General features: G+C 41.3%; 1 protein-coding gene across 2 annotated transcripts; it reads right to left on the reverse strand.

Moving 5' to 3' along the window:
* Positions 1-1,124: 1,124 nt before the first annotated feature.
* Positions 1,125-21,542, reverse strand: LOC142377444 (proto-oncogene tyrosine-protein kinase Src-like). Of its 2 annotated transcripts, XM_075461552.1 has the most exons (13): positions 21,146-21,542; positions 13,542-13,823; positions 12,307-12,406; positions 11,340-11,357; positions 9,603-9,701; positions 9,247-9,350; positions 5,719-5,868; positions 5,479-5,634; positions 5,122-5,301; positions 4,899-4,975; positions 4,658-4,811; positions 4,409-4,540; positions 1,125-4,064 (listed from the first exon to the last, which is right to left on the reverse strand). In XM_075461552.1, exons 2-13 carry the CDS (start codon positions 13,813-13,815, stop codon positions 3,856-3,858), a joined length of 1,653 nt encoding a protein of 550 aa, XP_075317667.1. In that variant the 5' UTR covers positions 13,816-13,823; positions 21,146-21,542; the 3' UTR covers positions 1,125-3,855. The 2 variants fall into 2 exon arrangements, with proteins under 2 accessions (XP_075317667.1, XP_075317668.1); XM_075461553.1 differs by lacking the exon at positions 11,340-11,357.
* Positions 21,543-21,873: the final 331 nt, after the last annotated feature.

Below are 21,873 nucleotides of genomic sequence, written 5' to 3' on the forward strand. Positions count from 1 at the left end.
TCGTGTTTCTGGGAGCTTAACTCCAAACCTCGTGGATATTGTGGACACATCTCCTCTTTCAGATGTTTTTCCACAGGCTCTGAAAACAGCAGTCATCAAGCCACTATTAAAATTAATGAACAATTTGGCTGATATCAAACCTTCCCTTTTGTAGGTAAAGGCTGTTTTCTAACAGCTGAACCAATTCTTAACACAGAACAGTTTTCTTTGTTTCTTCCAGTCAGGACTTCTGTCTTAGTGTTACTGGATGTCAGTGCTGTATCTGATACACTTGACTGCAACATATTGCTCCACAGACTGGAAAAACTGGGTGGGACTTTCTGCCATAACACTAAACTGGTTTGAATCTTACTTAAAAGACAGATACTACTTTGTGTCAATAGGTAATCACACATCTGAATGGATAAAAATGCTTTGTGGAGTTCCACAGGGTTCAATTGCGGAGCCTCTTTTATCTAACATTGACATGCTCTCACAGACTCAGATAATGCAAAGCAACAAAATGTGCCACTACATTGAATCAACTGATTTAGTTGAACTGAAGGACTTTGATCATTTTCACAGCTCTGTATCTCTAAATATTTTTAATAGTAAATTTATTTTTGAATGCTTCTAAATTCTTTGTAAAGCACTTTGAGTCACCTCGTAGTTAAATTGCGCTTTATAAATAAATTTGCCTTGCCTCACCATTTGATCCTCACCTCACATGTTCACAGACATGTTTCAGTGCTCACTTCATGTGACACTTTCAAGTCTCAGTTCCTCACATGTAAACAACCAAAAAAAAAAAACCTCATCTGGTTTTCCAGATGAAATCAGCTGCTTACACTTCATCTAATACTCTTAGGGTGTCTTCCACTTCAGCCATCCCCTACAGTTTGACCTTTTATTTATACTTTAGCTCCAACAATCCTTTCAAAATTTAGTCATTCAGTAAGGCTGTCATACATTTAACCTGATTCAGACGCCTAACTCTCCATGAAATTGTGACAACTCAAACTGATGATCATCACATGACTTGCGTACTTCTCTAAACATGTGAGCTGTGGGGCAGCTTGTCATGCACAAAGTCATATTTTCAGGTTCTCAGACAACACACACACCAGCATATACCCTTATCAAAACAGATTTGAAATATAATTTATTGCACATTTAAAGATCAACATAAAGTGGCACGATACGTATCTCAATCCTGTTACATCAGAACAAAACAAAAAAGACGAAACAAGTCCTTACAAAATGCTCATATCTTCTGTTTATGATCATTGAATTTGACTTTAGAACAAAATGGCCATAAAAGTTGCAGGGATGCAAGACTGAAACTGCATAGATTTAGAAACAAAATAACTTCAAAGAGAGAGAGCGAGAGAAAAAGAAAAGAATGAGACACTTCTTTAATAGAGTATAGCACATAAAATCCAATCTGACCTCAGCATTACTCACGCTTGTCATGAGCCTGCTGACTTCTGCAATTGTCCTAATGACTTACAGGCGGCTCAGTGTGTCCACTCAAACAGGGTAATTCCCAGTCTAAAAGAGGACAGCACTGATGTGTTCCTGGAAAATATATACATTTATCTCAAGCCCAATTCTGAATTGTCTTTTGCAGATATAGAGGTTTCAAACATTATGATTTTATATAAAGTCAAAAACTAAAAAGAAGAGAACATTCCTTCAGCCCTGTTTGCAGTAGCATCTCATCAATTTTAACATTTAAGGAGCAGGCGTGTTACTGAAAAAACCTCAATATGAAGGTGCAATAAAACAAAAACTGTACAAAAAAAATTACATGATAGTCACAGTCATTTGTTTAAGATAATATATACATCTTTGACCACATTATTCATGTCACACTCAAACATCGCAACCCAAACTCCGTCTTCGTTATGGTTTCAGTCATAGATATCATTGAAATTAGCCATCGTATTTTTTTTGGGTTTTTTTTATACTGGTGGGCATGGATTACCATATCTTATTGCTGTATGGCTCGTGTTGTGATAACTGGTTTCTAAACCTTTATACTAGCTCCGATTGTATCAACTACATCATAAACGGAACCACTGTGTAATGTGCGACACCCAACATGAATACCTGCCATTTAAAAGTGGCAGAGGTGGTACAAAAAAAACAACAACCCTAAAGCGCTACAGTATGTACAGTATGACAGCGAGTAAGATATAGAATAAAATAAAAATAAAAATTGTTGGTACCAATGTTCAGAAGTCTATGTATGATCCCTGCGCCTCACCTGAACCTTGAGTGGACATACACATTTTGATGCACAGTACAGCATAAATGTAAAAAAATATCAGCTCAATGGTCGAGAGAAGATTGGCACAAAAGCCTGCTAACTGGCTTAGAAAAACAAACAAACAAACAAACAAACAAAAAAAATCATCTCTTAATAGTAATAGGTCAAACACAGTTTTATTAGGGTTACCTGATCAGAGGATTACAGTTTTATTAGGGCTGCCTGATTGCATATTTTATATGTGTTACAAGTTAATAAAAACTATCTGTATCTAAGCAACAGTAGAAGGATCATCTGTCCTGTTTCCTCACTGATATCTAGTTTACTGGGGCATTATGTAAAACAGTATATACATGGACAGCAGTAAAGAAATTAGTTTAGTTTGGCACTAAATAAACAAAGAGGCTCTTTTGGGGGATATTTGCCAGTAATTTTATTGGCTTAGCAGTCATACAAGCCTCTTAGTAGGTCACATAAATGTTTGATGAAAATCACCCCATTTATGCTTCTGAGAAACTTGAGCTTGACATTAATTTTATCTGCCCTTTAGTTCCACCACAACAGTGCTGATCATTTTCAAAGCGACTACCAATTTGGAATAAATCAAAGTTAAATTAAAACAACAAGCATTCAGACTCTCTGCATCAAAATCGTTTTTAATAGAGGTTGGATCCAGCATGGTTAAACAAGAGAGAAAAGGCCTCAAATGTTAGTTCAAATTTTCTCACTTTCAGTGTTACAGAACCCGCTTACATTTACCCTGGCACTACCATGATAGTGATTTTAATAACCTTGTCTACTGAAAATAAAACAAAATCACAGAAAAACAATTAAGTAAAATAAAAAAACTTTCTGTCTGCCACTGAAAAAAAACACTTAAACCAAAGTCCAAGTAAGCATGAAGATGCAAAGTAGAGTTCAAAAGCCGAGTTATTTGGAGACACTTTGAGGAAGCAGCACTTGAGAAAACTGCAGAGAGATCCTGAAAGTCAGACAGAAAAGAGAAAGTGAAGCAGAGTTGAGAGAACGAACATTAAGGGAGACAGACTTTCCTTTGGCACCTGAGCCACAGTGGCAGTGCGCGTTTGTGGGCGGATAAGGTACCAGGCAAGAGTAGAGACAACAGAGGAGGGATGAAAGGGAGATATCACTTAACAGCTCATGCCCCATTGAAATATTCTCCCCTGACAGGAGCTTTATTCTGTAACCCCTCACTCTGTCTGTAGATCCTGATTTGGTTCCTCCCACGCCAGTTGCACCTCTCAACATTTATCCAACAAGTTTAGTTAATTAATTCAATCTGAGCCAGAGTCTCCCCAGCAAAAGTTCTCCTTTAACAGCTTCTACTCAGGAGAACATGGGTGAGAGCTTGTAGAATGGGGGGGGGTGGGGTGTTCTCCAGGTTCTTTTGTGGCAGTTCATTTATGTCACACAAGGAGACTTCTTCCAGTTTTTATCTCAGTTTTGCTTCCACTGAAGAAGTTCCTCACAGATGAGTTTCACAGGCTCAGATCCTCCAACAGGCGCTCCGCTGAGGTCAGTTTGTGCAGATCATTCAGTGCTGATGCCCTCCCCTCTGCATTCAGGTTTAGTTCAGTGTGGTTCTATAGGTTCTCCCCAGGCTGATACTGGGGTTCTGTGGAGGTGAAGTAGTCCTCTAGGAAGCCCTGCAGGTACTCAAATGTAGGCCTCTCTTCTGAATCCTTCCTCCAGCAGGAAAGCATGAGCTCGTGCAAGGAACTGGGACACTCTGCTGGACAAGGCATCCTGTAGCCACGCTCCACCTGGTCCAGGACCTCGCGGTTTACCATACCTGCCAAGACAAACAGGAAGTCCTTTTACAGTAAATGTAATGGGTTTGATGAGTGGATCTGCACTGCCAATGGTTGTGAGAGATGCTTATCAGAAATAGTTGTTCTGCTGATCATTTTTCTTTGGCGAATGAACAGTTTAGAAGTTTAGAGAAACGGCCATCCCAGCATGCCACAGAACAATAAGATACAACCCACACAAAGAGAAACTGAGAGTTATTGGCAGCCATAAACAATGAGAGTACTTTTTCAGGCTAATTGACAAATCATTTCAGTCCTTCTTTCATCTGACATCATTTTTTTTGTGTTTGAACAGGACATATTTGTTGTTAAGTGGAGCATTTACCTGGATACGGTACTCTGCCTTTAGTTGCAAGCTCTGTAAGCAGCACGCCAAAGGACCAGACATCTGACTTAATAGTGAAACGACCGTACAGAGCTGCCTCTGGTGCTGTCCATTTGATTGGGAACTTGGCTCCTAACATTGAGAATTAAAAAGGTTATCATTTTTTAAATTTCTAACCAAGCTTACAATTCTTCGTGGCTCACATAAGAGCTGCTGTGGCTATATCATATATGTGAGGTGAAGACTTACCCTGTCTTGCAGTATACTCGTTGTCTTCAATGAGTCTTGCCAGACCAAAGTCAGCCACCTTACACACCAGGTTGTCTCCTACCAGGATGTTGGCAGCACGCAGATCTCTGTGGACGTAGTTCATCCTCTCCACATAAGCCATGCCTGCAGCAATCTGATAGCAGACAGGACAGTTGTTTTGCAGTTTTCATTCAATTTCAACACAGACAAGAACACAATAAACCAATTTTTAATAGTTTACCTGAGCGGACATGTCTACCAGCTGTGGAAGGCGAAGCATCTTCCCTAAGTCCCCTTTAAGGAAGTCCAGTAAGCTACCTGAGGGGAGATCAAAAATATTATAGTTATAAAAGCTGCAGTTGCACACAAACATTCTCAACTGCTGATCAAGAGCAACAAACACCATAATAAGTCTGTCCAAGCATTAAGGTTTTCTAACCAGCCCTAGTCACATCCTGTGTTACCTTGGCTCATATACTCTGTCACAATGTAGATGGGCTCCTCAGACACTACAGCGTATAGCTGGACCAGCTTCTCGTGCCTCAGCTTCTTCATGACCTGTGCTTCCTGAAGAAAGGCCTCTGGAGACATCGTGCCAGGCTTTAGGGTCTTAATGGCGACCCGCGTTGTGCCATTCCATGTACCTGTCAAAAACCAGGCAGACAGAGGATAAACACAATGTATTACTTCAATAAAGTACTGAATATGGTTATTTTGGGTTTGAGATATCACCACCTATTGGAGATTTATTAATGATGCTTCAAGGTTGTTTATTCAAAGCACACCCGATCAATCTGATATGGTGTGTGAGGGACTCTTACCCATCCAGACTTCTCCAAAGCACCCCTGTCCCAGTTTAAGGTCCAAGTGCAGTGACTCTCGAGGAATCTCCCAAGCGTCCCTGGCTAGACCCTGCGTCTGAGGTTTAGCCACTGGACACACGTCTGTTAGAGCGTGACACAGCCCATCAGAGTGCTCTGAAATAGTGAAAACAAGAGTAAGTGAAAGGGCAGGTTAGGGCCAGCAGTGTTGTTAGCCATCAACACGGTTTATGTACTCACTGCGGTAGTGGAAGACTAGCTGCTGTAGGCTGGTGAACTGCGTGCGGGAGGTGATGTAGAAACCTCCGCTATCCAGCTTCCTGATCTTGTAATGTTTAACATTCAGGCCTTTGGTGTTGTCATAATCCAGCACTGACAGGCAATATGCCCCTGTGAGCAAGAGAAAACAACAGACAGAGGCAGGTGAGGACAATAAAACCCGGCGGCTCGGAACCTCTGTGGCAGCTGCTGAGTGCAGCTGTGCCTTGGATCTCCAGCTCTCCAACCTCATGTTCATTGTCCACTTCCATGTAAAGTTACAGTTTTCATCAACTTGTTTCTTTAAAGCAGCTTTTAAGAAAACAGCATTTCAAAGACCTGAAGAAAAATCTCCCAAAAAACCACAGCACACAATACCTGGATTAAAGCTTTTGACTGCAGGATACTGGAGGTTCCGCTAGTTAACATTATCTCACAGTATATTAGACATGAAAATAATAAAACCTGCTAGTATTAATATTTAAAAGTCCACAAGAAAAGTAGAGGAAACCCAAGATCGATTCTGGGCTTAATATATGTAAAAGCTTTAGAATTGAAATCAAATAAAGTATATTTTTCTAATTCAATGAACCTATAAATATTACAGAATATTAACTTAAAATTCAAACTTTACTCTTTATCACAGCATTGCATGGACCCAGTTTGGCAGAAGTAAAGCCTCTCTTTAATTGGGGGTATGCTCAGATAGTCAAAAAAGAGAAAAATGACCCTTTGTGTCTTCCTAAACACTAAAACCTGATGAAAACCTTCATAGGGTCGAGGAAAGAGAGTGGGTGGAATTCATAAGGATCACTATCACTCGGCCTTATGTTGTTTCAGAGAGACAGTGGCCTATTAAATATATCATATTATACGATATAATCTAAATTATTACTTTATTACCATGGTTGGAAACTTTAAAAAAAGCAACATTCACTGCTAACACTCACATTAGTGCCCTCATATTTAGCTACATGAATCCAAGTTAGTACAACTGTATGAAAATAATCAAGCAGTGCTCTGAAAGTGGAGGAAATGTGAGATGGCCCCATCTCCTCGTACTTTCTTAAACGCTAAAGAAGATAACAAAGGAGGGACGGCACCTCCTTTCCAAAGCACTCGGAGAATTTGACCGGCTCTTATCATGGCTGCCACTCAGATCCTTATGGGCCATTTAACTCAGTAAATAAGGAAAAAGGAAAAAGGAAAAAAAAAAAAAAAAAAAGAAGTGCCATCTGATGGCATCCCAGGTTTACTCAGCCAATCAGTTTCTGCTTCTCAAACTAACATTTCCTCCCCAGCAACAAGGATAATCATCAAACTGGCAACACACACTGCAGCCATGGTCTGTGCTAATCTAACATGATGGTTATGAATAAATAAATAAAATACAACCTGTGCAACTGAGCTGTAAACATTTTAGAACAACACATAACTCCTCAGTGTGACAGAGCATGCACATCATTTCAGTTTACATTTATAAGCTTTGTTATAATAAAACTGGAACTTTCCAGACACGTGTGGAGCTGCAGACTATACTAGACTAAGTGGCGAGTGAGTTTGTGTTGAATTACAGTCATCTACAGAATCATTATTGGTTTATTAGCCACGATAACTGTCAATCTGCATGCCAGGGAGGAATATCTACTTGTTTTTTACAATAATTATATAAAACGGTGAGAAACTGTTGTAAATTTATAGAGATTCATTACAGATAAAAGATTAAAAGGACTAATACATTAAATTAAAAAGAGATAATACAAATGTGACGGATATCTTGTAAAAATGTGATTTAGCAGGGGATTCAAAGGACTAAACCGTCTTAACAAGTCTAAGCTATAGACAAAGAGGCTACTCCACTGTGAAAAAAAAAAATAAGAATCCATCGTCTTTGATCTGAAGGTTTGCTGATTGATGTTCACTCTACTTCCCTTGTCAGAAAGAAAATCTAGGGCAGAAAATACACACTTCCCAAAGTATATCCACCGCAAATATCGACATTATCAGTGCAGCCCTACTCCATCATCCTAACCCCCCACACTTCAAGTTCAACTCCAAAGTTTTCTGGTAAGAACGATGAGTTGCACAAACACTTCTCTACCACGGATGTGCACAACTTGCTGTTTAAGCTTGAGCCATATTGGAATCATATTCATGGTACTGTCTAAGATGACGAACGCTTTGTACAACATGTCAGTGGCGTACTCCTGCTCATCTCTGTCAAACTGTGAACTTCGAATCTGACATCTAATACAGAATGCACCCAAAGGCAATGCATCTTCTGCCAGAGCTCCTCCTGCCCCCCCCATTCCTGTGACTTGCCCCAGTACAGTTCTGCCCCCCCTTTATGCCTCTCTACCACTCCTCTCACAGCCCGAGTATGGCGAGGGAACAGAGACTTATAGCCAGAGGGAACTCTAGCACCCTCCAAGGTTGACCTAGTTCTGGCAGAGTGATTCACCCCTATTCATTCACAAGTCCAACCCACTTCACTCTTTTCCTTTTCCCTTCCACACTCTCCCAAAAACAGCCCCCTGAAGAGTCCATCTACGTCACAGGGACTAGATCTGACTGCAGACTTTCAGAGAAGGACGCAAAACTCTGTCAAAAGCTCAAAGAACAAAGCTACTGCACCACAGGCCTCTGTGAAAGCCAACAAATAACTTAATTACAAGGTTCTGTCTCTTTCAAATTAAGTCCCTGAAGATCTCATTTCAAAGCGAATCACATCCGCTCCACAGTGTAAACTCTAGAGATTAAGAGTGCGTCATTACGTCCTTTTTTCACACATGCTTTGTAAAAAAAAAAAAAAAAAAAAAACGAACATCTTTTGCGTTTTCTTGTAAAATCTAAGCATATTGTCCCAACATTTTACGCTAGCGTGAAACAGAAATGAATGACTGCAGCTCTGTAATACAACTTCACTACAGCTGGAACTCATAACTGATCTCAGTATCGACTTATCAGGATATTTTCTTTCATTAACTATTGATTCAATGAAATCTGTAAAAAAAAAAAAGTGGAGAAAAAAAAAAAACACCATCAGGCTTAAAGATGTCTGCTTGTTTTTTCCAATTAAAATGAACAAAAACCTTAAGATATCCAATATACTATTAGTTTGACATGGACAGTCAGGGAATCGTCACATTTAAGAAGCTGGAATCAGAGACTGTAACTGCTTGGCTTGAAAATGAAGCAATTCAGCAATTTAAGGAGCTCTCAATAATTATTATCTTTTTTTTCCCTCCAGAATCCGCCTAATTGCTGCAGCTCTAAACTTGACGCTGAGCTTTTTCTTATTACATCTCACAATGTAATACACAACTTTTCGTTTTTGCTCTTTAAGCAACACTTTGTGTCTTTAAAACTTCTGTCAGCTTCTATGGTCTGAAAAAGGCTGACATATGTTAAAGTGACTGATTTAATACATCATTATGGTCCCAACTAGGTCTTATAATGGATCATAATTACTGTAGCCGCTGGAGTGATTCATTCAGTCTGCTTTCTCACCTTTAGTTGTCTCGCTCTCCCTCACCAGGAAGGTTCCACGTCTGTTCTGCAGGTTCAGTAGAAGCCTCTCTGAGTCACGCCGAGTGATCTTCCCAAAATACCACCTGCCACAGAGGGGAAGATCAGAGAGAAGCTGCTGCTGAGCTGCTGGTACAGGCAGGCAGGGCTACGCATGCATGAAAATACCTTGTCTGTACTTGCAACATTCTACCTGTAAACGTGGCCTCGCCATGCATGCATCACCACAGCGCATACAGAACACAACTACACACAGTCAGGCTCAGCACTGGAAACAACTTTCAAATGTGTATGAGCAAAACCAACTAAAGGATTGACACAAAGAGTTGATATCGTACTCTTCTGCTTGGATGGAGTCAGACGGAGCCACATAGTTGCTGGGGATATAACCACTCTCTCCCGTCGTCAGAGAACGAGCGAGCCACCAGTCCCCTTCTCTGAAGGTAGAAGATAAAAAGAAAGAGCAAGATAGTCAATATCAAACAGAGCAAAATGACCAGGCAAACACTTGATAGTTATTAATAGGCATTTTAGTTTATTCTTGTTAATATGGAAATACCATATTTAATTTAGGGGGAAAAAACAAACACTCAAAGACAGACCAGGCAGAATTCTCCAAAGTCAAAAGAAAAAAGTAATCCCTTTCAATTTATGACCCACCACAAGTGTGTGAGGGTGCATTTCTTTACGGACAACCTGCCCTCTGCTTAAATCTTCCTCCTTTATTTTCATTTAGGCTGTATTCAGGATGTTTTTGAGCTCCAAAACTTAGGCAGAGGGTGTGTATGTGTGAGTGTTTCGAGAACATAGCAATCAGTTCAAATTGCTGTGTTTTTCCACTGGTCTGTTACCAACACACATGCAGCACAACAGTGACTTTGACATGGGCTGTGCCGAGTTTTGTGACTTGCTTTTTCTTCGACTCTCAAACATCTAAAAAAAAAAAATCTACCTTTTAACCCAATAAAATATGAACTTTTGACATTTGTGTGCGCACACATGTTTTTTCTTTATATGACAACCCCTCCATCTGGTCTCAAACCAACTTAGTGGGTGTGCTGCAGAGGAAGCGGTTTGGATGAGCAGTTACAGCTATGCTTTCACAGCTACAAACTGCCTCTACCTGCAATAAGTTTGGGGGACATGGATAGATTAATGCCATGTCATCCATCACCACAACAATGACTTGCTTCCTGGTGTTTACGGCAAAGCATGAGAACGATCCATTTGAATATTTAGCAGAAGCCACGGTTAGCTGACTGGCTCTGTGTCTATTAGCAGCAAGTAATATGTGCTCTTTAGATTGTAACTTTATCAATGTTCTCTTTACAGTAATGCTTGTTTCAGTAATGCATGTTTCTTACACCGTCACGCAAGTCATTTAGGGGAAAATAGTAAAACACCACCCCGCTGCATTTGACGTGCTCGAGGCACATCTGTAAATTTTGTCTACATAAAATGATCCAAGTTATTGCGCTTCCTGAGCTAAAGTCTTTACAATGACAGCTGTCTTTTCTTTTAGTATGGCATGCATCTATAAGGGACAAGTAGCAGAGGATTTAGGCTACAGTGTACAATAACTCCATGCTGGTTTTGTTTTTGCATGTATTTTGTATCCAATAAAATCCAATAGCCAATATTTGCATCTCATGGTCTGATGAACAATCCAGATTTCTTATTACAAGTTCCAAACAACTTCCATATCATTGAACTCAAAGTCATTGTGGCCTTAACATAGGAATAGTGAAACAAAAAATTGGATACATATTAAAAAATAAACCTAATCCCACACCCAAGTTACCAGAATGAGGTGCAAAAAACCTCATTGTTGAAATAGGAAATAGACACAGGTAACCTTTTATTCTGCCTGCAGTCCCTTAGTTTACATTCCAGCTCTTTAGACCCGTTGCTCAATACACAGACCACAAGCAGGCCGAAATTCTTCACCTTTTAACCTAATAATCACAATTAGACTGTGAGCTCGGTCAGACAAATACATGTATCAGCAAAGGGACCGAACAAAAGGTTGCATGAGGCGTTTTTTTTTTATATAAATGGCATTAAATGTTACTGACCTGAAGCTGTACTTTTTCCTAGAAGAAACCATGAAGCATGAGAAAAGAAGAGAGAGGGGGAGAGATAACAGATACAGCAGACACATCAAAACACAGCAAGGAGACACAGCAAGGCAAGCAGCACAGACAGAGAGCAGACGAGCTGGATATGCTGTGGGACCACACAGCAGGGCTGTTCTAAGGTCCACTTTCCATTTTAGTGTGGCTTCTTATGCTCATACGGGACAATCGTGGAAATACTTCATGGTCGTCATTTCCTTTCCACAAATTCCCAAACTTCAATGAATTAAAAACGGAAAAATGTATACAAAACTTTCCGTGCAGTGAATAAATGTAGACATTGTACCAATGTACTGGTAACAAAGTGAAATATTACTCTTTTACAGCCCTACTGTGTAGAGCCAGACTATAGAAGCAAGAACAGCAGAGCAGACTTATGGCAGAAAGTTATGGAAAAAATACACAGAAAAAAACTAAACAGAATTGCTCTGATTCTAAACACCTGTTTGGAAATTTGCTCCAATGACTTTAGCTTGAAAACAACATATATAATGCTTCATCTTGAATGTGTCCTGTTCCCTCCATTTGAATGACATCACAGCACAGACAGACTTCAACACGTGCCTCATTCCATTAGAAAAAACAAAAATCCCACATTTTTTGGCTTTGTCCGTGTTGGAAAGTTATCCGAGCGTACATCTCAGTGTGACGGGCTCTCTGTAAAGTGTCTTAAATATCAAGATGATGGCAGTTGCCCCAAAGGAACATACAGTAATGCATCAGCAAAGAGCCATTGTCTTCTGCTTTAGTACACAGATGGGAGGAATCTCCACAGTAACCAGCCCTGACTCTGACCATGTTTGTCTGTGTTTATTCAAATGTAAATGTGTGAGCGTAAAGACATCTGTTCATTCAAATATTAATCGTGGCATCGGTGCAAAAGAGACGGATGACTGTTGATTCTTACGTGTTGTTGACAATCTGCAGCCGGTCGCCTTTCCTGAAGGTCAGATCAGACGCCGTCCTTGACTCATAGTCATACAGTGCCACAAATGTAGTGACACCTCCTTGAAGAAACCACACAGTGACATATATTAATTTTGTATAAATGTAATTCAAGCCACCACAAAGTGAATGAAGGGCACTTCCTCATAACCTTACTCATTATTCGTTATGTTATTTTGCTCCTGCGATCTCTCTGTAGTGAACAATTTGCCGGGCCGTAATGAAAAATATTGATCTTCAGATGGCCTTTGAGCAATCATTGTTGAAGGACAAAGCCACCATATTAATGGTTTTCTATTTCCTGAGCAGATTTCTATGCCTTCTGTTTAATGACCCCATTATCTAAACCAGTGAATTCTCCAGCCAATCGTTGATTGGCTCATTAGATGCATGACGGGAGGCAGCAGTTAGCAGAACTGTTTCTGATAGACCAGCAGGCCATTGCTCTCTGGATGGAGTAACATTAACCCAACCATCTGGCTGGTCTAGACAGCTTAAACATCAAAGTAAATCATAGACATGTTGGTAATAACTCAAAGAGAAGTTTTTAAGTTTGGTTATAAGATGGTGGGTGGAAAAAAGCTCTCAAATGTTTTACTGTGTGACTCACTGTGAAAGGACACTTGTGATCTCAAACTGAAAACAAGTGACTCATAAATCAAAATTCATCACCGGATCTTATTGAATCTGGTCCTCAGATTTATTTACACACAGCCGGCAGCCAGGAAACAACAAAACCTGCTATGCAGCACTTTCTAAAGCTCTACGATTATACAGAGAGTTATGAGCAGGTACATGTATTGGATGGGCGCACCGGCTGCTCAGTTCCTTCACATCAGGGCTTTAAATATTTATGTTTGAGTTATATTTAGGGACATTTGTTAAGATCTCACAATACACTAGGATCTTGTTTCTCTTAATTCTTTAATTACTTCTTAGTCTTCTTTCTACTTTGGATGTTTATCATGCATAATCTAACTTTCTTTACAAAACTATTTCTGTAGCTTTTCAGAATTGTCCAGATAGATAAATAGATGGATATAAACTTTATCCATCCCCAAGGGGAAATTCAAATATCCAGTAGCATACCTTTATGTCCCAGATATAGCACTGTTGTGCTTTGCTGCTAAACAGTGCTATATAAATAAACCTTCCTCACTCTGTCATACCAAACCAGTTTCAGAATGTGTTTCTTACCTGCCAGAGGTCCTCTCTGTGGCGACGTGATAGTTCCTGTGTGATCCACCCCTCCAAAGAGAGCCAGCTCAGGAGTATTAGTTGGGGCATGGTGGTGCTGCCCTTGAGGCACCCGCCTGCCTGTCCCGACGGCAGGGCTTCGGTTGGGAGTTTGCGTCTGCTGGGCGGGGCCCAGGTGGTGGAAGGGCCCGCCGTCTGAGCCCGTGCCTATGGTACCATCTAAGCTCATGGAGCGCTGGCCTAGCTCCTTGGGCTTGCTCTTGCCCGCCCCCATGTGCAGACCTGGGACGAGAGCCAGCCATGATTAAGAATGCAGTACTTAAGACGTAAGGTCGCGTTGTTACTATCCACCTTAAAAATACCACCTTTCAAAAGCTAACTGTTAATTATGCACAACTATCAATTCAAATAAATAGAATTTAAAAACTGCTGAATTCAGGGACAGGAACTGGTCCCGTTTCCCATTTGTTCATCCTTCTCCAATTAAATTTCTTCTTATAAGTGTGCAGTGTGAGTTTCACATTCACTTTAGCTCTCCTAACCCACCGTAGAGCGTCACTGGTGATATTCCAGGTTCGGTTAGAACCTAAAACAACAGCGTTAGCAAACACAGAGAGCGGAACACATACAAAACGACACACAATGCAGTACATTCAAGGTTATTTCTGTTTGATTAAATCTAGTCTGAATCAATAAGCATCAACAAGAAAAACAAAGCTTCAAACAAGAGGAGCCAATGGACGCACTGCGGCCGATTGTTAAAGCTGTTGAGTTGACAAGGACACAAACGTGTTGTATTGTACTGTTATGTCTGGATAACTGCAACAAGTCAAGAGTGCGCTGTCATCAAGGGTACAAAGACAAACAAGCCCACACAGTCAAGTGCACCCACAGAAAGCTGGAGTGCCTTGCTCACACACCAGTCCGTTCCTCCCCTCCGGGCAGCGTGGAATGAGTCACTGTGCGGACCAGCTATTTCAGGCCAGCTGAAACAGAGACAGTCACACACACATGAAACGCTCTTGTTCCTCTCTGAACAGAAGCGCTCTCAGTTCCAGACAGAGTGTATGCATGTGTGTAGGTGTGCATGTTCATGTGCATTAGCAGCTGTTCATTGGCCTCTGGGAAAGGAGGCTCAACTGCACACCAACAGCCAAGCACAGTTGTGTCTCACATCCTTTTTTCCAATACATGCATATAGCCTTGTGAGTGTTTCCAACACACACTTTCGTGAGTCTGACAGACAGGACAGAGGAGGGTTATTAACAGACAGGGAGGAAGGAACTGGCTGTAGCTCTAAAAAGAATGTGTAGGTGGATGTTGTGAACTGCATGGACAGCTGAGGCTTAGTGGGTGTTTAAAGTGTGATGCGTGAGCATAACATAATTACACAGGTATGGAGATTCTCAACGCCAAGGCAGGATCCTACTGTGCAAATGTGTAGGAGGATAAGCTTCTGAGTGCAAACTGCGCACGAGAATGAGCACATTTCTGAGCGCATACAGTCGTGCAAGGTTTGATTCAACCTCTGCCAGGGTGTAATCTGGTTCACTCAGGGGTTAATGTATGCATTTACATAGAGGCAAAGTGGACTACCACACTGATATGCTAGGTGGTTTTAATGAGTGACACGGGCACCTGTACATCACCTGTGTTCAGACAGTCGATGCAATCAAAGAGGCGATTTCTTACTCGAGATCGCGTTCCTAAAGCTGAGGACCTCAGTCCTGACATGTCACCACCGACTGATTCCCCCACTCATCTGATGTTAGTCGGCATACTTCCAGAATCAATTAGAAACATGAATACAATGGTATTAAAAGTAAGATATTTCTGTGGAGTGAATGCAAAAGAAAATCTGAAGAGAGAAAATGTGAAATCTGTTATTGCGATTTCATCAATGCATACGCAACATTAGGTTAGTGAATCCCCAGATGTGTGAATAAGTAAAAAAACTGCAACACAAGTGTGATATGCTTGATGATCAGCGGATATAATATTAGATATCCAAATTCATATGATCAGAATTTGTACATTAACTATAAGAAAAATAACACTGAATTTAGAGTGTGTCCAATTTAAACTTTCATAGTTTCAAACACTCCTTCGGTGACATTTTGTGTTAAGTCCTCAGAATAATCAAATTAGTTCATTAAATAAAATCAGGCCAAGAGGTAATATATGTGGAAGCAAACAGCACCTTGTATAAGGCATACCATGCAACTATTTTCAGCTACTGTTAGCAAACAACTTGTCTGGTCCAGCTGAACCGCAGGACTTTAAATGAAAGTCTTCGTAGTGACGAGTACACAATCACACAGCAGAGGGGTGGAAAGGGGACAGAAATTTGAACCGATTGCTGTATCATGCTGCTCAAACTCGCACAACGTCATTGGATGGTGCCCAAACATCATCTGCCCAAAGGCTGCAGCCTGAAAAAGTGTCCTGAACACAGCGAGATGAACAGAAACAAGGACAATACAGGAGCAGAGCAAAGTCTCTGTGTAGAAAAACATCACCACACATAAGTAAAGGTAGACCACAGCTCCCAGTGCATTTCTACAGACATGGAAGCCAATAAAAACTCCCACTTTAATGGAAAAAAAAAAAAAAAAATGTATATATGAAAAATAACAACAACAACATGCTTTTGAAAGCTTCTGTGTGGCGCAGTTCTGCAACACGACCCCTGAACGACTGCCAAAGAAACTCCCTGTTAATTACTGCAGAGCAAGAACACGAGCATGATACAAGTTAGCTAACCGTGAGCATGAAGAAGAAAGCTGAGGACTGACGGGAACGAATTCCACAAGTTTTCCTGCAGGAACCTCCAGGGCCGAGCAAGTACACAGGCGAGGAAGAGGGACAGAAGCTGACAGATGTTAGTTCATGCATTGTCAGTTCAACTGAAGCTGAAATGGTACGATCCAATTTGGAGATCGCTTTGTCTTACGTTTGGAACAAAACAGCAAGTAAATATTTCAAAGCCCATGTCAACCATAGGCCACAACAATATGCCATCCTGTAGAAAATCTAGAGAGAAATATAATCTATTTGGACAAAGCACAGTAACATCTCCCTTATGTGTAGTTCACTACGATAAGCACATGACATGTGCTAAACACTAAAACCCTGATGCTGTGAATCTTGAAATGATTTGGGATTATTTATTATTCATTAGGAATAATCTCACATCCTCACAATTAAGTTCTGTGTTGAGAGCCAGAAAGTGCGCATAGTGTCCCAACACAACACACACCCGAGTGTACTTAAAAAGCCTCAGAGGCTGCATTTGTAAACAACAGAGCTCTGGGCCTGTAGCTGGGCCTCACGCCTCTTCCTAATATGGTGCCCTGATATCAATAAGTGCTAACATGCGACTCCATCCAACGCTGTGATAAAATGGAGGAGAGTGGATGAGTGAACGGAGACAAAAGTGTAGCGAACAGTTAAAACGACCAGCAAAATACTGCGGGAGAAATAAAAAGATGGAAAAATAATGAGCAACAGGAGATGGAGGAGAGCTCTCAGTCACCACGAGTTTTTCCATATAACAAGAGTATAGAGGAATGTGGGGGAATTGGACTGCACCACACTGCTTTGACTGCCAGCGACTGCAACACGAACAGGCACCTGAGCAGCGGGAGGCCGAGATGGGAGGAAGGAAGTGAGGAGGGAGATGAAGGAGGATGGTGTGTGCATGCGGGCAATTACAAAGAAACTTCGTTCTTTTGGAGGCAAAAGAAAAGAATCCCTTTCCAGGATCAAACCCCTGTTGGTTTGCACCTTACATCTCATTACAAACTACAGTATAAATGTCACGAAAACGCATTTCTACTTAATCCATGCATGCAAATTAGAGTGTCTTCCTAATGTTACATTTCTAAGCTGTTTTTTCCCCTAAATGTAGAAAACAGTATAAACTATTCCCCCCCTCGTGTTTCCAGATGAGGGATTTAAAGGATTAGATACGAATCACGGAAAATACAGGCTTTATTCAAAGGCTGTGCTCCGAGTGGTATTTACCCCAGATCCACAATGGAGTTCAAGAGCACTTCAATATTGACTCTACATTTATCACTACCCGGCGTCTTTCTCACCGTCACAGTGGTGACTGAGTCGTATAAACTCTATGACCCGTCTCTGTACATGAAATGAATGCTGAGCGTGAAGTTGGGAAATAATGGGAAGGGGGAGGAAAAGAGAGAGAAAAATTAAAAGGAAAATTGCCCAGATACCTACTGTAGATGGAATGCAGGTTAAGCAAGCCGGCAAGTCCCAACACCTATCGAGTCCTGAAAGTTTATCACAGGAAGCCAATATTTTAATGGTACATGTGAGCCAAACTGACTTTCCAGATTACTGATTCATCGACACATACACTGAAATCTTTTTTCATAAGCAGCCATACAGGGATTCCAGATGAGGTCCAAATTTACGGGCCTCCACTGTGATATTCCTGGTAGACTACCTTTCAGTTTGAACGCCACGTTTCCGTTTAGCTTGAGCTATACAATCCAAACAATAAGCCCGTAAACTTGTTCATTTTAATAGAGTTGGTTTTAGTCTTAATCTTTTATAAAAGGCATTCTCTACACTCACAGCCCCACTTTCTCTGTCTGTAAACCACAGCTCAACAAAGAGCCATTGTCTGGGGAAACAAGGAAGGAATTTTCTACGACGAGGCCTTTGAAGATATCCACTTTATCAGACAAAGACAGCTGAAGCCGTATATTAGCTTCGAGTGACTGAGGGACTGCAGGAAGGAATCTCCTCACAGCAAGTACAGGGCCTGACAAAGTAAATGCATCCTCTATGCTGTGATTGTAGCTCAGGAGCTATCCAACAATAGGGAAGTTACAGGTCCAATCGCATACTAGTTCAATACACATGTTGAAGAGTCTTTGGACAAGATACTGAATGCCACTTTGCCCTAAATGTGTTCATCTCTTATAAGTCCCTTTGGATATAAGCATCTGCTAATTCAGTGTATTAAAGTCATGAATATTACCCTAAATATTTAATAATCAGCTGTCAATATAATGTTCTGGGTGTAGACCTTTTTAATGTTGTCACTCTAATGATCGACAGAGTATAATTTACTTTAACATTTTTTTCTTTTATCACATAATACGAACCAGCCAGGAAGCAAGCGTTTCTCCAGAGTTTCCCCAGTTTGTGACAAAATGATGATTCCGTTTCAAAACACCGTTTTTAAAAAGGTCTGGGGGTTGTGATTTAGGATGGGAACTCGGAATCTTTGGAAACCCCTGGTCCACAACCATCAAAGTTTAAATGATTAAAAATGTGTTGGTAATGTTTTGGTACTGCGAGGTTGATGTCGCTTAGGTTAATTACAAGACAAAAATCTCCCTCATTCTCACATTTGGCCACCCTGATCAACATTCCCCATGTGAAGCTGAGCAGACTAGTTGCACATTTGGCTGCGACAAACCTCACTGAGTCACAACAGACGGTAACAGTTGCTTCCGTGCTGCAGAGTGAAGACGCTCGAGCCAATGTTTCAGCTCAATGGGGAAATTACAGTTTGCCCTTGGGAGGGAGGCGAGAAAGCGATGGTTCCTCGAGATCAAAACACGAGCAAATATGCCCATTAGTGTCACCGCCTTATCTCGCTAAAAGCTGCACACGGACATGAAACAATGTTGTTCACATACATATAAAACTGATCATCTTTAGCCGGGGTCAGAGGGAGAGAAGGAGAAGGAGAGCAGCTGATTTAAAAGAAGGCCAAATAAGGAAAATGCAGACTAGTTATGTTCCATATTCATTTTCATGATTGCAACTATACCGTCTTTGCCCCCAGATGTTTTCATCATTAACCTGCTGGAGAATAAAGAGCACGAGCCTGGGTTGGCTCCGCCGTGCCATCTCATCTTGCCTCTGGCAGACACACACAGGAAACGCAAAAAGAAAGAACAACTGGAGAAGGAAGAGAGGAGGACTGAAGCACTCAGCTGATAAAACCCACTTCCGTCCATCTCTGACTGAAAGCTCAGGCAGCCAGTGATCCAGGCAACAAGGGGCGGCTGCCACAGCATGATTAATTGTACATGACATGAAGGGTGTGTTATGTCAGAGGCGACACAAGTGATTAACTCGGCAAAGTCGTGTTGGTTTACAAGATCATGTGTTTAAAAAAAAATAAAGACTTTTATTTGTGCTATTTGCTCTTCTCCTAAAATATCTGTTTGTACCACGTGTTACATCCTAGGAGGCATTCTGTCAAATACACAAAAGCTTGTTTGACAATTACTGCAACAATTAGCTGATGAATCAATAAGTCAATCAATACACAAACTTGAGACATTTCTAGGTTTCTCTCTCATATTTTCCTCCAACTATTAACTAATCAAAAACAAGACTAATGAAGACGCAGCCTTGGGTTTCGGAGACGTCTAATGAGCGTTTTAAATATCTGCTCTCCACATAATTGATTGAGAAAACAGCTGATGGATTAATCGATGAGGGAAATGATCTTTTCGGCGCAGCCCTTTAAACCCAACGTCAATCTTTCACTGCCCCCCCCCCCCCCCCCCCCCCAATAAAAGAAATTAGTCGATTTAGACCAACTTCCTGTGATATCTCCGTTTGCAAAACATTTGTAATTTCAGGAATGAATCTGGTAATCCTAGATGCCTTGACGTTACTCAGATGTTTGCCAAATGAAGCATCTAAAGTCGTCCCGTAGTAAAATACGACTTTGAGCTTTCCCACGACTCAGGCATCTCATTCATGACAAACCTGAACCTATTACCTTATGGAAATGAGCTGGAACTAAACAGCCAAAAAAAAAAACAAAAAAAAAAACCATACCGTAAACAGATTAGCCACACAATTAAAATCATGTTTCCACGGGATTAAACACCAGTTGTCAGCAAAGCTGCTTTCAAAGAATCACGGGGTGGGGTGGTTGCTGCCTACAGGGGTGGCAGCTGTCAAACTGAAAATGGATTTAGCTGTGGAAGGAAAGGAAAATGAAGAAATAAAATAAATAAGAACACCCACAGTCGGTGCTTGTCGATGTGGTCCACATCGGGCACGCGATCAGGAATTTGTGAATGGGATCGGGATATAAAAAGGAACAATGCTCCTCTGACTGTCACAGCTCACATTCAGCGCATATGCGGCCTGATGAATCAAAACAGGTGCTGTTACAGCTCCATTTTGAATTTCGATGCATCGTTGGCTTTATTTTCTGTCCACAGTCGATTTATTGCGCCTTTCCTGAGCATTTCGGGGTCGTAACAAAGAAACAAAAAACGACACTTGCACGTAGCCTACGCTTCGTGTTTTGTGGGGTGTAGTAAGCCGTCAACAACCTAGCCCCGGCAGACTGAATGGCACTGTCCAAATGTGGGAGCCACACTGACTGAATGGCCTGTGCAACAATGAAATGCAAGTCTGTGTCGAGGGGCATCATACGCTTTGTTTAGAGAAGATGTAGGCAAAAAAAAAATACAGCACACCAAAAGCCCCGGTTGTAAGTCAAAATTCAATCTATCCCCCTACGCTTCGGTGAAAGAATTAAACATTTTTTTTTTTTTTTTTTTTTTTAAAGCCACGAGCCCAAATCAACTCACCTTTGACGCGCCTTGAGATTCAGCCCAAAAAACAGGGACGCGCAGCGAGGAACCGTGTTAGTTCCGTGTGGTTGTCCTCATTAGAAAAATAATGGAAGCCGATGGGCAGTTGCTGTGGAAACCTCAGGCCAGCCACGAATCCCATTTAGCGAATTTCAGTGGAGTCGCAGAAGGAGGAGGTCATGACGGGGACTGCCTTCAGGAACAAGGGGGCACAGCTGCAGCCGGCTTCGGTGGGCCGGGCAAACACCAAACCTTTCAGAACACTCAGCTGGAAAGAGTCGGAACCACCGGGGAAACATGCGACGAAGCAGAGGCGATGTAGAGAGGGGAAGACATGCCTGGTGGTGGGGAAGCCGCTGGATAGTGCATCACTGACGAAATATGAGAACGAAAATATGAGGAGGTTGGGATTTTACGTATTTTACGTAGCGACCCAAGCGGCGGGAGGATTCACGTCATATTGCGCAAGTCGATTCAGTAGTTGAAATTGCCGAGGCGTTGGCAGGCACGACTTCTGAACACCTTCGTATGGAGTTCCTTTAGTTGGCACGATATTAAGGGTTTGGGTTTTCTTGTGATAAATGTAGAACACGATAAAACTATTCAATGTTTTTAAAGTCACCTCTCGCTGTGGAAAATGTATTTTGCTTCATTGCTAGCTAAGTAAATAGGTTGCTTAGCAACACATTTCGCTGACAATACCGACCGTAACTGACGCATTAACG

This window comes from Odontesthes bonariensis, chromosome 3 (genome assembly GCF_027942865.1).
Source record: "Odontesthes bonariensis isolate fOdoBon6 chromosome 3, fOdoBon6.hap1, whole genome shotgun sequence".
Classification (NCBI taxonomy): Eukaryota; Metazoa; Chordata; class Actinopteri; order Atheriniformes; family Atherinopsidae; genus Odontesthes; species Odontesthes bonariensis.